Source organism: Natator depressus, chromosome 3, assembly GCF_965152275.1.
Source record: "Natator depressus isolate rNatDep1 chromosome 3, rNatDep2.hap1, whole genome shotgun sequence".
Taxonomy (NCBI): domain Eukaryota; kingdom Metazoa; phylum Chordata; order Testudines; family Cheloniidae; genus Natator; species Natator depressus.
Genome location: NC_134236.1, coordinates 13,791,670 through 13,807,737, shown reverse-complemented (window position 1 = coordinate 13,807,737; position 16,068 = coordinate 13,791,670). Strand labels below are relative to the sequence as shown.

Here is a 16,068-nt window from a genome sequence, read left to right as displayed (position 1 = left end):
ACTGACGTACCTTGGATTATTAAAGCTGGAATTTTAAAATGTCAAGATTTTTAGATGTGACTAGAGATTCTGGGCATCCCAAACAGACCTATTAAAGGGCATCCCCTCCCCCTCAGAAAACCAGGTCCCTCTAATGGGTCTAAAATGGACATCTTAACATCCTGACCCCATTTACTTCATTGTTCAAGCTGTTGGCATTTTGCAGGTCATGCAGCAAAATCAAAAGTGAAACTGACAAAAGTTTCTAGTCAGATCCTGGTTAGTTTCACTTTCAGGTGTGCCTAGGGCATGTCCGCAGCTAACAGGAGGCTATTGGGTTTGGTTTACAGCACCTTTAAATGCATAAACCTGGCCCCGCCCTGCCAGTGTCATTAGAAATAAATCATAGAAATGTAAGACTGTAAGGGAACCTTCATATGTCATCTAGTCCAGTCCCCTGCACTGAAACAGGACTAAGTATTGTCTAGATCAGTGGTCTCCAAAGTTTTTGGATCGTGCACCCGCATGGTGCCGCGGAAGAAAGAAGACGGGAAGACCTGCCGCAGGCGTGCCGAGCTGCCGCCGAAGAAAAAAAACCGGCAGAGTGCCGTCCGGCAGCGCTCCTCCTGCAGCGCACCCCCCGGGATCCTCTGGCGCACCCCCTGCAGTGCGTGCACCCCACTTTGGAGACCACTGGTCTAGACCGTCTGTGACCGGTGTTTGTCTAACCCGTTCTTAAAAACCTCTAGTGACAGAGATTCCACAGCCTCCTTAAAGCATTAAAATATTTCTGTTCATATTACAGGTTTGTCAAACAATTAAAAAAAATATACGTTGCTTCCTAATGTTGTGCTCTGAGGGCTCGAGTGACCATTGAAACACAAATAAAAACCTGTTAATCCGAAGTACGTTCCAGATGCGTCAGAATTGGACCTGCACGTAAATTGGACTCCCAAATTTGAACTCTGAGGCTCAAGGATAAAAAGGAGGGTTTTTTTTTAGCTTCTGATTCACAACACACTGTCCAAATATACCTGTCTATTTTAACATACAACAGTTCGTCTACCATGCATTTCCCTTTTATTTATTCCCACCGCACTAGGAGATCTAGGTTCTAATCCCAGCTCCGCCACAAACTCTGCAATCTTGGCCAGGTCACTTCACCTCTGGGTTCTCCGGTTTCCCTGTCCATCAGACACAGATGACACTATCCTACCACAAAGGGCTATTGTGAGGCTTCGTTCGTTACTGTTTGTACTGTGTTTTAAGAGCTTTTCGTGAAGGGTGCTATAATAGGACAGAATATATTTAGTATTAGTCTGGAAACAGGAGCTCATTTGTGAGCCTCCTCCCTTTGGCAGGGTCATATTTGGAAGACCATGATTCAGGACTATGATGGCAGTGAATGTTCCCATCCTTGTTTGGAACAAGAATACAGGAGAAAGCATCGCAACTTGAGCTTCATCGGCTCTGGCTAAAATAGATTAATTTCTCCTCCCACCAAGCTGTGTGGTGACTCTAGAATCCAGATGTGCTTTTGGTTTTGACTAACGAAAACCACCTACTTTCAAGGCACCGGAGGGGGGGGGGGGGAGTTTCCAAGTTTAGTGAGTACACGTTATACAAAGTAGCATTGCTGCACGTCACAAGTGTGCTTTAGCAACAAGCTTATCTGAACTGTTTGAGACAAATAGGAATTTAACACAAGTCAGCAAGAATTTATTACCATAAATGTCTACAGCTCTGCAAGCCAGAAGAGAGGGCCCTGGACTGGGACTTGGGAGATTGGGGTTCGATTCCCAGCTCTGCCACTGGCCTGCTGGGTGACCTTGGGCAAGTCACATCATCTCCGGTGCCTCACTTTCCCCTTCTGTAAAATGTGGATAATGATACTGACCTCCTTAGTAAAGTGCTTTGTTGATTGAGGGATGAAAAACACTGCGTAAGCATTTTGTATTAAGGTTAACCTAGTCAAAGCTTGACCAACTAGGTAAGGGCAACTGGTGGTGCCATCATCCATGTCATAGCACTGGCATTACAAATCCTTTTCAAGTTTCATTTGTTGCTAGAACATGGTTTAAAATATGCCAGTGAAGTAAAAGCAATTTGGGGCTTGGGTGAAAAGAACTTATTTAAATATGGGGTAGTTTTAATCAGTAAAATAGTGGAAGTGATTCTTTGCCATCACTTAGATTTACTTTTAGAATGAGCAAGCATGTCTTTTCAAAGCGTGGTCCATCCTGTAGCTTCCTGCACTGACCCTGGACAGGTCAGGAGTAGAAACTTATTTAGACTGCTTGCCAAAGAGGCCAGGAGCTGTAGAAAATCCAGCACTGCTTTCTCACTCTCACATCAACTACACCTTTCACACAATCAATCTGGAGGGGAGCCAGATCCAACTTGAATTAAGAGGGGACTGAAACTGGGTTCAAGCCAAAAAAATACTTTCATCACATCAGCCTTCATCCTAGAAGCTACAGATGGAGAAGCCTATAGTAGATCACATGTGCCATCTCACGGCCAACACAAGACTGTTCCCTATAGTTAGGGTCCTACTGAATTCACAGCCATGAAAAACATGACACAGACCACGAAACTGGTCTCTCCCACGTAATCTGGATTTTGCGGGGGGGGGGGGGGGGGGGGGCAGGGTCACAGTATGGCAACCCATACGTCTGCGCCGCCTTCACAACTGGGCAGCCAGAAAGTGGCAGCTGCTGGCCGGGCGCCCAGCTCAGAAGGCCGCACGGCTGCAGCACAGAAGTAAGGGTGACAATACCACACCATGGCACTCTTACTTCTGTGCCGCTGCTGGGGCAGCTCTGCCTTCCGAGCTGGGCACCCGGCCAGCAGCCGCCGCTCTCTGCCCGCCCAGCTCTGAAGGTACCGCAGAAGTAAAGGTGGCCATACCGCAGCCCTGCCACAACGGCCTCGGAGCCCCCTTTTGGGTCGGGACCCCCAGTTTTAGAAATGCTGACTTAAGGGCTTTACATGGTTATATTTTTAAATACATATTCATGCTTTGTGACAACACTGAAATTTGAGATTTAAATATCTGAAACCATGAAATTCAAGATTTTTAAAATGCTATGACATGAAATTTACCAAAATGTACTGCAAATTTGGGAAGGCTCTACCCATAGTACATTGTATAGCACTGTGACCAGGCCACTTTCAAAGGCATCTACCTAGTCATGGACTTACAAGGCTCCTGTCACAGAGTGCGTCAATCTTTAATGTATTTATCCTCACGACACCGCTTTGAGGTGGGAAAGTGCTATGTTTCCCATCTAAAATGGGGATAAGAGGCACAGAGAGGCTAAGTGAGTTACACAAACCTCGTTGTGGAGCAGAGACTTGAACTCAGGTCTCCCGACTCCTAGGGCTAGCGCTCTAACTGCTGCACTGTCCTTCTTCGCCATTTGGCAACTGCCCACTGCCCGTGACAGGATACCAGGCTACAAAGGGCACAAGTCTGACTTGCCAAGGCAGGGCCTTGGTTACAAAGCGCTCTCTGCACAGGGATTTCCCACTGAAGTCAACAGAAGCTGTGTGTATGAAGAGGGGTTGCAGGGTCAGGCCCTAAGAAGTTGATACTCACAGTACTTTGTGTGTGAAAATGCTGTACAGCTGTTCAGACTTGTACTAGCCACCATGTTCACAGAATCATAGTAGTGTAGGACTGGAAGGGACCTCGAGAGGCCATCTAGTCCAGACCCCTGCACTCAAGGCAGGACGACGTTTTAACTCGGCCATTCCTGACAGATGTTTGTCTAACCCAGTGGTTCTCAACCTGAGGCCCGTGGGCCGCTTGTGGCCCAATCAGTATGCAGCAGTGGCCCACGTGATATCCTCAGGGCCACACAGGTAGTATATATATATATTGTGTGGATGTGGCCCACGTAACACAGAGAGCTGCATCTGAGGCCCACAATGGTAAATGGGTTGAGAACCACTGGTCTAACCTGCTCTTAAAAACTGCCAATGATGGAGATTCCACAACCTCCGTTGGCAATTTGTTCCAGTGCTTAGTCACCTGGACGGTTAGGCAGTTTTTCCCTAATGTCCAACCTAAACCTCCCTTGCTTCAGTTTAAGCCCATCGCTTCTTGTCCTATCCTCAGAGGTTAAGGAGAACAATTTTTCTCCCTCCTCCTTGTAACCACATTTTACATACTTGAAACCTGTTATGTACCCCCCCAGTCTTCTCTTCTCCATGCTAAACATACTAAATGTTTTCAATCTTCCATCATAGGTCATAGTTTCTAGACCTTTAATCATTTTTGCTGCTGTTCTCTGGCATTTCTCCAATTTGTCCACATCTTTCCTGGAATGTGGTGCCCACGACTGGACACAATACTCCAGCTAAGGCCTAAGCAGCACAGAGCTACACAGCAAGCTTTAGGGCAGCAAGGACTGTGGCTGGATAGTAGCTCACCACCTGTGAGCAGACAACGCCACAGGCCCTCGCAAACACACGATGGCGAGTGTCTAGGTCAGAAGTGTGCCAGCTGCAGATTTGGAAGGAAATGGTTAAGTCACAGTCACACATTCACAGCCTGCGGGAGAGTGCCTGGGAGCCCAGAGAAATCCTTCCCTACAGGAAATGGTCTATTGTGAGACAGGTTCTGCCATTTCCTTCAGTCTCTCCATGTCTGTATGGCCAGACAGCGGGAGTGCCAAACCTTTCACCAGCTGAGGGCAGCATCTTGCATCTATCCACGTTAGGAGGGAGCTGCAGCATAGGAGAGAGCTTGAGACTCTCCGCTTTGATCTGAGCTCTGGCCACTACACTCTAGAAGGGCTCTGCAGATGATGCTCTCTGATCTCCACCACAGGCCACACCAGCCTGAGGAAGGCCTAACGGGCTGCTCAAAGCCCCTGTGGACCTGCATTCACCCATCCCTGGTAAAGAGACTCCACCATGCAAAGTCTCCAACTCTAGCAGACGCAGGGCGGATCTTAGAAATGTCGTGGAGCAGCAAGTGGCAGGACATGGAAACAGCATGCCTGCGCGGGGTGAGGAAGGAAACAAGGAGTCAAAGGGGATACCCGGGATGTGGGTCCAAGCAATGATGATCAAGACTAGGGGGAGGAGAGGAGGCATAAAGAAGGTTTTGGAAAGAGATGAGCAGCTCAGTTTTAGCCACGCTAAGTGCACAGTGATGGTAAGACATACCGGAATTGTCAGAGATAGGCAGAGACACAGGGCAGGAGCGAGGGAGGCAGGGCAGGAGTGGAGAGAGAGGTCATTCCAGCAAAGATCATGGATCAGATCTCACAAGGAGAGGCTGTAAAGTGAGCGGGAGGCCAGGGCAGAGCCCTGAGGCACCTCACCAGAGTGGGAAGGGGGGAGAAGCACCCATGAAAAGAGACTCCGATCACAGCGGTCGGAGGAGAACCAAGAGAGGACAGAGCCACAACAAAAGCCAAGGGAGGACAAGACATCAAGAGGGGGGAGTATGACTGACGCAGCCAAAAGCAGCAGTTTAGGAGGATGGACCAAGTCTGAGGACCCCCTGCCCAAGAAGAGGCCGTTAGAAACCTCTGTGACAGCAGCTGCAGGGGGACATGGCGAGCCAGGGGATCCAGGATGAAAGACAGGAACTCGAGGTGCTGCCCGTACATGGCGCATTCAGTGGGTTCAGGCACGAAGGCTACAAAGGTGAGGACGTGAGAGTAAGAGGCAGCTGGGGCCAAGAAATGACTTTCTAAAAGTACGTCTACACTTCCGGGGGCGTGTGGAGTACAGATGCTGCACCCCCAGCTAGAAGGGCTATAAATAGCAGCGTAGAGGGCGAGACACGGCTTACGCAAGCAGCATGCCCTACACGTTTGATCTTCCAGCGTATCTACCTACACGCCCAAGCAGTGCCTCCCATGTCTACACGGCTACTTTTCAGGATCGTGCCCCACTGCCAGAGCCTTTTCCCGCTGTGGGAAAAGGCCCCAGCAGCTCCCTGTTGCTGGAGCCTTTCATTGTGACACGTAGATACGCAAGTAGTGCCTGTATACTACACGCTGCCATGTGTAGACACAGCCCAAGGGCGTGGGGACCACAGTATATTTGTACTATGAAAGGCAGCAGTAAGAGGGGAGAAGTTGAAGAGAAGAAGAAGTGAAAGGAGATCAGGAGGGTGTGAGGTCACTGGGACAGGCGAAGGTGGAGAGTAGGCGCGTTGTGACCCTCTCTTCCCTTCCCACTTAAGCAGGTTTCATTTGCACGGTACGGCACATGTCCTAATCTTACAAGTTTGCCAGACATCCACAGAGCCTTCTAGGGGGCGGGGCAGAAAGCAGGGGACACAAGACCAGCATTTCCAGCACAAACCACACTTCAAATTCTCTCTGTACATCAAAAAGAAAAAAAATAAAGCAAAAAACATTTTTGTCCCTTCGCAGGGACAGTATTTAGGCTAATACTGACTCTGCCTTGGCTGTCCCTGCACTAACATTCTTCTTCCATTCTCCTCCGTTGTTGAAGTTCCACCGTAGAGAGGACACGGGTGTTTTTATTACTGTGTTGTCTCAGCGCAGGTCCAGATGAGGGAGTAAAATTACGAAAGGCACCTACGCTGAACGAACTCACACAGGAAAACGAGGAGAGACAAACACACCAGCAGCTGCGGGTGAACACTTTTCACAGCGCGATCACGCCACAGCTGCCCTATCAGGCCGCCTCCTTGAACAAAACCTGCACAACGCTTCCAAAGACAAGCCTGGGAGCTTAAATTCATAACGCTGCTCGCCACTGAAAATCATGGATCGGACAGAGACACTGGATTAGGGCTTATTATAACACTCTGTAGCCCACTAGCCCCGCTTTTTGTCCTATGACTGAAGATGTATTAATGGGCTACTTCACCTTCAATGATTCCTCAGAACGTGCACTAACCACGGATGCTAAACAATCTGCTCCGTCTTGTATTTAGCTGCGATGCTCAGAGAACCTTTCCCAGACCTGGAGAAGAGCTGTGTGTAGTGCAAAAGCTTGTCTCTCTCACCAACAGAAGTTGGTCCAACAACAGATATTACCTCACCCACCTTCTCTCTCAAAAGCATCATTTAGGTTCTTCTAACAATTTTCCTCTGAAGTCTGGATGGTAACAATGCCCTGTTTACACCAGGATTCTGACTAGTGCAGCTACAATCGTGGGAGATTAATGAAAATACCAATGCAGACAAGTCCTGTCACTAGTTTTGTCAAGCCGACATCTTCCAACTGTGTAAAAACACAATCAGCTTTTACTAAAGAGAGCCCAGACGAGCTTATTCTGCACGCAGCCCTGAGGCTAAGGCCACGTCTACACTAGAGAGCTTACAGCGGCACAGATGTACCGATGCAGCTGTGCCACTGTAAGATCTCCTGTGTAGCCTCTCTATGCTGACGGGGGGAGAGTTCTCCTGTGGACATAATTAAACCACCCCCAACGAGCAGCAGTAGCCATGTCATCAGGAGACGGTCTCCCGCAGACATAGCACTGTCCGCACTGGCAAAGTTATACTGACAAAAGTGCCAGCTTTGACATAGCCTTAGAGAAGGAAAGTTTGGTAAAGTGACCACCAGCAACAACCAAGGGGAAACCCTCGGCCTGCTGTGTTAGTGGGAGACAAAACCCCCTCCAGCTCAAAGTCACTGCTTGTTTTGTTTTGTTTTCAAAGTACAACTATGAAACTTGCAGCCGGTGTGTCCAACTCTGCAGCATTTGCATGCGGTTTTGGAATTTATACCCCAGCCAGCTGGCCTTTCTGGCTCTAATTTAGATGTTTCCTTTAAAGACATTAAGATTTCTAGGTACTGAAAACTACTTGTTCATTCAGTGCATTGCAATGAAAGGGAGGGGAAAACTGTCTTTTTTTTTGTTTTGTTTTTTTAATTAAGGAAATGGGTTTCCCCCTTCTCTGATGCGTTCTCCCCCACCCCCCCTTCCATCTCGTCTCCATTTGCCCTGAAACGTGGCACTCGGCTGGGGGGCTGGGAGAGACACGGTCCTAGCAGACATACATGGTTCAGATGCTGACCGCAGAAGCACGCACGCCCCTGAGGTGCCAGGCTGGCCAGACTCCCTGTATGGAGCAAGCCTGAAGGGCTGAGTTGTTCAGCAGGAATCCTCAGCCCCCTCCCTATCCCGTCTCCTCCCCTGAAAGAGGAGAGGAAAGAGAGGAGAAAGCTGGGAAGGGGGGGTGGGGTGGGGTGGGGGGGGAAGCTCCACATTCCTGACATTTCTGTGCAAAGCACTGGGGCTGCAAGGAGCCTGCTCTCCAGACTGACAGGGAGGAAGAGCCCTGATGCCAGGCTTGGGAGAGGCCAAGCACTGCTCCTCTCCCCCTACCAGGGGCTCCATTTCTATCAAATGTACTGGGGAGGGGCCGATAAATAACTCCCCCTCCCACAGGAGGAGCGGACACTCCTGTCTAGGGAGGGGGAAAGGTTTCATTGGGTTCTCTCTGGTGGGGGCTGGCTGAAGGGAGGCAGGAGAGCACCTCTGGCTTGTGGGATGTCTCTGGAAAGAGGGAGAACAAGGCTCCTGGTGAGCTCAGGGGTTGGTGGAGGGGAAGATGCCCCAAGCATGGGGAAAGGGGCACTGGGGACAGTGTGGCCTGGGAGGGGGCACTGCACTCCTCCAGAAGGACATTTCTCTAAGGTCAGGACCACGACTCCCTCCGGGGAAGGGGCAACGCTGGGGAAGGCGGGAACAAAAGGAGGTGGTGGAAAATGGTAGGCCAGTTGCCCCCACCAACACCTAACCCCCAGTACCTCAATAGTAGGGTTGCCACCTGGCCAGATTCTCCCAGGATTGTCCCTGTTTGAGATCGCTGTCCTGGGTGTCGGTCGGTGTGCTCCAAAAACTGGCCAGCTGGTCGTGTGTAACGCGCTCAGGATCATCCCGAATGTCCCAGTTTTTTGTAGCTCAGGGATGGCAACCCTAGCTTATGGGCAAAGGAAAGGGGCAGCTGCTCCCGGGGAAAGGGAAGGGGCAGACGTCCTCCACCAACACTGCCTCTCCCCCTCCGCAGGCAAAGCTATTTTTCTTCTTTAAATGAACCCTATTTATAGAAATGTTTCCATTTCTTTAAAAAAAAATCTTCCGTTTGATCTGGGTTTACATATTCCCTGGCAGAGTTTGCACCCCAACCATTGCAGCCAGGTGCTGGCACACAAGAATCCAGCGCGAGAAAGGGGTTATAAACAAACACAGAAGTAACGACAGCTGCGGGAAACTCAGAGCAAGCTACACAAATGGTGAAAAGTGGGCTGGATTTTTTAAAGTTCTTTTGATTTTGGTAATCAAAGGTATCAGCGGTAAGTAACCTAGACAAGGGATTAAAAAGAAAAGATTTAAAATCTGATAGCGCCCCTTTGACAAAGCCCAACAATCCAAACCCACGGCCACAGTGCACCTGAAAGATGGGGATATCCAGCAGCACAGGGGCATTGCATCAGGCTGAGCATTAGCTTTCCACTGAATTGCCATCCCCACTCCCAGCAGCACCTCCGGGCTGCTCAGAGGTCTCCCAGCCAAGGAATGACCTCACCTAGCCTGCCCTGCTTAACGAAAGAGCTGTCAGGATGGCAGCATCCGGTGGCCCAGCTGTGGGCACTGCCACCTCTCCTGCTAACCACAGCATGACAGCACACTGCAGGGGTTCCCGCCAAACCTCAAAAGGTTGTGACCCCATCACAGCACATCCCCTGCCTTAAATCTGCTCCACTTCAACTCAGGCCACACCCAACTTCCCCTCACTCATCAACTCCCCCAACTTCTGGGGCACAAACCAATGCCATCTGGCAGCTCATCCCCAAACCCTGGGGAAAGCACCAGCCAGAGCCAGCTGTCCCCCATCCCCAGAGCTCTAGCACAGGGAGAGCCTCACCCCAAAAGCCTTTTCTTCCACCCCATAATGTTGGAGCCCAAGACGGTCAACACGCCACCTGCACCATGCCCAAACACAGAGACTGAAGGATGCTACCCTGCCTATCTCATGGACCCTATGGACAGGGGTCCCACAAGCACGGCCATCCCCTGGCAGTAGCTAGTCAGTGTCCCCAGTACCCCCGCCTACACTCAACCAGACTCAAGGAGGGCAGCAGCTAGAGGCCAGGGGGAAATCTTGTTCCTGGTGGGCACTGGTCCAGGTCTAAGAGGGGCTGGGGGGGGAAGGGGAGACTGCAAACTCGAGCAGGAGAAGGAGGCACTGGGGAGCGGGAAGGATATACTGGGGGGACTGGAAGTTGGGGAGGTGGAAGTTGTGGGTGTGGACAGAGTGGAGAAGCAGCTGGGGGTATGGAAGAGGGGAAATGAAGTTACCTGGGGGGTCGATGGCGGCGTATGGGGATGGGAAAGGACAGGAAAAGTGGGAAGGATCCCTGGCGAACGAAAGGGGGAAGGAAGTGCAGTGTAGGGGAGGGAAACTAACCCACAAAGGGGCTGGGAAAAGGAGGTTGGTGGGACCTGGGGGGCTTAGTGCACTGCGCTCCGCCTGATGGGCGCAATGTGGGTAGTGCCGAAAGGCAGATTCACTGGGGCTCCCTCCCCAGGCAGAGTGCAGGGGGGTCGTCTTCTCCCCCACACGTCAAACGGGTGCATTGCAAAGGTGCACTCTCCAGGGGTGCACCATGGGAGGTTGGAATTTGCTTCTACTGACAAGGAGAGGATCTGCTGGAGTAGGATCCCTGGGAAGGAGTTACATTCGGATCCACCCTCAGGGTGTGCAGTGCATTGGGGTCCCAAGGAAGGATGCCCTGGGTGGAGGGACTGCATCAGGGTCCCTTGGAGAGGGACAGAGAATACCCCCAGGAAGGGCTGCAGTGTCCCATGGTAGGGGGCTGCAGAGGAGTCCCCCAAGGAAGGAGTGCAGTAGGGTTCCTTGGGGGTGCAGCAGGCAGTATCCTGAGAGGGCAAGGGGCAGATCTGCAGGAAGGGGCACAGCAGGGTCCCAGAGTGGAGTGGGCAGCACCCCCAAAGTGCACAGGGCAAAGTCCTGGGGAAGGGTCACAAGGAGTCTCTCAAGGTGGGTGCAGGGGGGTTCCCAGGGTCAGTGGAGAGGGGCACGGGGGGGGCCCCCGGCCGAGGCGCAGGGGAGTGCCCGGCGTCAGTGGTGCAGGGGGGTCCCCCAGGAGAGGTGCAGGGAGTCCCTAGGGTCAGCAATCAGGGGTGCAGGGGGGGGTCCCCGGGGGAGGTGCAGGGGGGTCCCCGGGGTCAGCGATCAGGGGTGCAGGGAGGGTCCCCGGGGGAGGTGCAGGGGGGTCCCCGGGGTCAGCAATCAGGGGTCCCGCGAGGGAGGTGCAGGGAGGTCCCCGGGGTCAGCGATCGGGGTGCAGGGGGGGTCCCGCGGGGGGGTGCAGGGGGGCCCCCCCGCTCTCACCTCGAACATGAGCGCGATGAGCACGCAGAGCACCAGGCAGAAGCCGATGTCCGCGTGGTTGTGGATCAGGAACTCCTGGCTGAAGAGCGGGTAGCTCTTGGCCCGCCGGCGGAAGGCCATGGCCGGAGCGGAGCGGAGCGGAGCGAGCAGCCCGGCCGCCCGCCGCTGCCTCCGCCCAGCGCCGCAAACTTCGCCCGGCCCGGAGCCCGGACAACTTCGGCAGCGCCGGGCCCGCGCCTGCGCCGACCGCCCCCGCCCGCTTAACCCGTCCCTGCCCGGGGGGCTGGCTCTCTGCCGGCCGGGCTCGGCTCCTCACCGCCCCCCCAGCTCCTCCCCCGGCTCCCTGCCCTCCGGCATTCAACCCACCCCTTCCTCCATCCTGCCCAACCCCCCACCCTTCACTGACCTAGTAGGTCAGTGTCACGATTGTCAGAGGGGGAAACTGAGGCACGGAGCGGGACGGTGACTTCCCCAAGCTCGCCCCAGCAGGCCGGGGCAGCGCTGGGAACAGACGCAAGGTCGCCAGAGTTGCCGCCCAGCGCGCTAGCCCCTAGGCGATGCTGCCTCCTAAACCCACTTTATTCGCACTCCAGAGGTCTTAGAAACATACAGCCTTTACCCGCTGAGCATTATTCATGGGAGCAGCCTGCCTAAAGCCTCTGAGTGAGGACTGGGCCCCTCTGACTTTATTTTCAGAGGCATTAAACCCACACATTAAACCCCTTTTAACATCCACACGAACACCTACTGAATAATAATGCAGCACATTTTGAACACCTTTCAGACTCCAGGATTCAAGGTGCTTCACAAGTTACATGCACAGAGCAGCACTAGAATGCAGCTGCTTCTGGGGTAGAGAGCAGCAGCCAGGCCGAAAGAGGATAATTTGGAGGACAAGAAGAAGTTGGCCAAGGTCTCCAGGGCAGAACTCTTCGCAGAGTATCCTGGACTCATTAATATCCATTCTTATTTATTGATGGCCGCACCCCAAAGTCCAAGGCACTTTCCAAACACTGGAGTAGGGGTGGGCTCTGTCTAAAGGGCTGACAGCCTAAGGACAGACTGACAAGCAAAGGTAAGGGGAGAGGGATCAACAATAGCCAATTTACATTCAAGTCAACTCAGTTCACTATAGCCTGGCAAGGCAAAAGTGGGTCGTTAAGAGGGACTGAAGTGTGGACCAGGTAGGGTTTTGCAGATGAGCTTGGGATCATGCCATGCATGGGAGAGGGCCACAGAAGACAGAGGTGACGGCAAGTAGCTTAGAAAAACTGGAAACAGACACTTTGTTTTTAAGATGTCATCTCAAAGACCTACACAGTAAACACGCTGGGTCAGCTCCTCAGCTGGTGTAAGCCAGCATATCTCCCTTGGCTTCAGTGGAACAATGCTGATTGACACCAGCTAAGGATCTGGCCCATTCTGTCCTGGGAGAGTTTGAAGAAGGATGAAGGACTGACTGCTCCAGCTGGTTTGAAGGAGCTGCGCTGTTTCAAACCGGACACTTAGAGCACCGAGTGTCCCCTCCAGCCAAATACAGCATGGGGAATAGATTCCTGGCCTTACATGCTCTACGGAAGCAGAGATCCCTATTAGGTAGGTCCTGATTAACTGGTGCAAATGACTATGCTTTTCTCTCCATAAAACCCACACACTGTTGTTTACAATAAGCAACTGAGAAACTCAAGGCTTCTTTCACTAAGGCCGGGTCTACATCTAAAATTTAGGTCAATGTAGCTACATTGCTCAGTGTAAATTTCACGTCCTACACAACGTTGTTAGGTCGACCTAGCCCCTACTGTAGACTCAGCTAGGTCGATGGAAGAATCCTTCTGTCAGCCTAGCTAGTGCCTCTCGAGAGGGTGGATTGTGATGAAAAAACCCCTTCTGTCACTGTGCATGTCTACATCACAGCAGTATAGCTAAAACAATGCTCAGAGTCTGATCCTAAGAGTCGGCTCCAAAGCCCACTGAAGTCAATGGATCAAGGGCTAACCCCTGATATATAACTTAGTAACAAAGGATTGAGCTCCGGGAACACTGGTCAGACAGGAGAAAAAAGGGTGATAAGCCTTGACTCAGTGGGAAGGAGAAACTAGGGAAGCACAGATGTTGAGGGAGACCAGACTAAGGGAGATTGTGAGGAGGCGTGGTCCTGGGAACTAGCCTAGGATTTGGGTGACCTGTATTCAAGTCTCTTCTCTGCCACAGACTTCCTGTGTGATCCTGGGCAAGTCACTTAGCCTCCATGAGCCTCAGTTCCACATCTGTTAAATGGGGAAAATAGCAGTTCCCTATTTCTCAGAGGTGTTCTACATTAGAGACTGTGAGGTGCTCAGATACTATTGTAGTGAGGCCCACATAGGTACCGTAGTTGGATAGCAGTGAACTAGACGTGCCATACAGTAAAAGATCCCTGGATTTGCGGTTACGTGCTCGCAAGCATCACATCCTGGAGCAGGCAGACGATGGTCCCTCCCTGATCAGCTCTGGCATGGCCACACCTGATCCCCTGTTTTATTCCATGTCACTATGGATTGCCTGTGCTATGTTAGTGCCCAGGAGCCCTACTCAGGATTGTAGTCCCCACTCTGTTAGGTGCTGTCCAAACACCTAAGGAGATGCAGTTCCCTTGCCAAAGTTACTGAGAAATTGGACATTGCTTGGAAAAGAGCAAGAAAAATGAGCAGGGGGCTGGAGGGACCAATGTAGGAGGAAAGATTAAAAGATAAAATAGCTTGTCTAAGTGACTGCTAAAGGAGGGGCTTGAGAACAGTCTAATCTGAAGGGTGCCACCACCAAGGGTGGGGAGGAACTGCTGGGTCAGTACCTAGGGGTTGTAATGGGGGTGAAACTAACAAAGTGGGGCGTTTCGACTGAGTATCAGGAAAACCTGTACAAAACCTGGAGCTGGGGAAACAAGAGGGAATACTTTTTCACGCAACACACAATTAACCTGTGGAACTCATAGCTATGGGATGTTGTGCTAGCCAAAAGTATAAATGGGTTCAAAGAAGAACTAGATAAGTTCATGGAAGCCAAGTCCATCAATGGCTATGAGCCAAGATAATCAGGGATGTAACCCCATGCTTGGGCTGAACCTCAACCTCTGACTACCAGAAGATAGGAGGGGAAGACGGGGTGGATCTTTCCAATATTGCTGTTTGGTACACTCCCCCTGAAGCATCTGGCACTGGCAGCGACAGGCTACTGGGCTAGATAGACCATTAGTCTGACCCAGTAATGCAGCTCTTATGTTCTTCTCTCGTCCATCTGAGAACAGCCAGTCAGACCCACCAGATCACCTAATCGTTAGGTGGAAGAGGATCCACCGGGAAGCCAGAGGCACCTAGATGGAGGAACTGATTTTCTAATCACTGACACCAGTTCAGAACAAGATTGATTCCATCTAAATCCATGAATAAGGGAGAGAAGGATCAACACCCAGGGTCATGATCCTCACTGGAGCGGAGATGCCTCCACTTGGGCTTGTTTCACAGGATCCGTGTTCAGGGGCCGTGGCTGGGGGTGTTTTGCTTTCAGTCTCCAGCTGGGAACTGGAGTGGGCGGAAAGAGCTCACAGGGGAGTCAGCTGGCGAATCAGCTGCACTGTGTTCGAGTCAGCATTCCTGGGCTATGGCGTGTCAGCCAGACCCTATATGGAACTGGGCAGAGTTTGCTTTTTAAAAGAAAAGCCGTTCCAACTGGTTTTCTTTCCAACGGCCAAAAACGTTAGGCATTTTTTAAAAAAAGTGGAATGAAACTGCCGCCGATAGACCAGGGGGCTCAGTTATGCTCTCTGTTACAGGGCCAGGGAAGGGATAGCAGGGGGCAAATGAGCACGAATCATAGACTCAGAGATATTCAGAAATGCAAGACAATCCAGGCCTGTCCTTTGGACACGTAACCTCCTGGAGGTGGAGTGGAAGCTGCTTAGAGTGAACTCGGACATGGGGACACTCCGTTCTAACTAGAGGTGGGCCCAGGTCAAAACCCCAGCTCTGAACTTGCCCAGACTTTGGGAGCGTTCAGAAACCCAGGAACCACAGAGCTAGCTGAAAAACACCAATTATTTTTTCCTGGGAAATACTGAAAAAAATTGCAGCTTTTTCGTTTTCATATTGAACATTTTTTGGTTGATAAAAGTCAAACCTGTAATAAATGCTGATTTTTGAAACCTGCTTTTCAAAACCTGTAAAAGCATTCACTGGCAAACTGGGGGAAAAAATTCTGTGAAAAAATTCATTTTTCATCAAAGCTGCATGGCTACAGAAAAACATCAACTAGCTCCTCACTCCCACCCCTTCCTTTTCGGGGTGAGGGGCCCCATCCACCCCTGCTTTACTGGTTAGACTGGTGTAGAATGAAAGTGCTGCATTGTTTACCTGAACTGGAATGCAAATCCTGTTTCTAGGAATCCGCTGCTTATAGTGAAGTTGTTTTCTTAAAAAACGACAGGCCAGCTGGGGTTATGCTGGTTGGCACCAGCTGAGGATTTGTCATTTATATAGCACTGTTTGCCAGTGTGTAAGTTTTGGGTCTGTATTGTCTCCTTGTTGGAAGCCCCAGCAGAGCGCTCAATGATTGGCTAAGTCTAAATAGATGCACATCAACAGCAAAATCCCTAGGCAAGAGTCTAGTACTTGGATTTACGAACAGTAGGAGCACCCGGATTTTTAAAATGGCAAAAAATCCATAATAAACGGCAGTAAGGTGGGAGACA

General features: G+C 51.3%; 1 protein-coding gene across 1 annotated transcript in view; it reads right to left on the bottom strand.

The window, feature by feature from the left end:
- Nucleotides 1-11,557, bottom strand: part of TRAM2 (translocation associated membrane protein 2) — a 52,953-nt gene extending 41,396 nt beyond the window's left edge. The window contains exon 1 of the mRNA XM_074947438.1: nt 11,346-11,557. Coding sequence (XP_074803539.1) covers nt 11,346-11,465 — 120 coding nt within the window. The 5' untranslated portion in view covers nt 11,466-11,557. The remainder of the gene's footprint in view (nt 1-11,345) is intronic.
- Between the last annotated feature and the right edge of the window lie 4,511 nt (nt 11,558-16,068).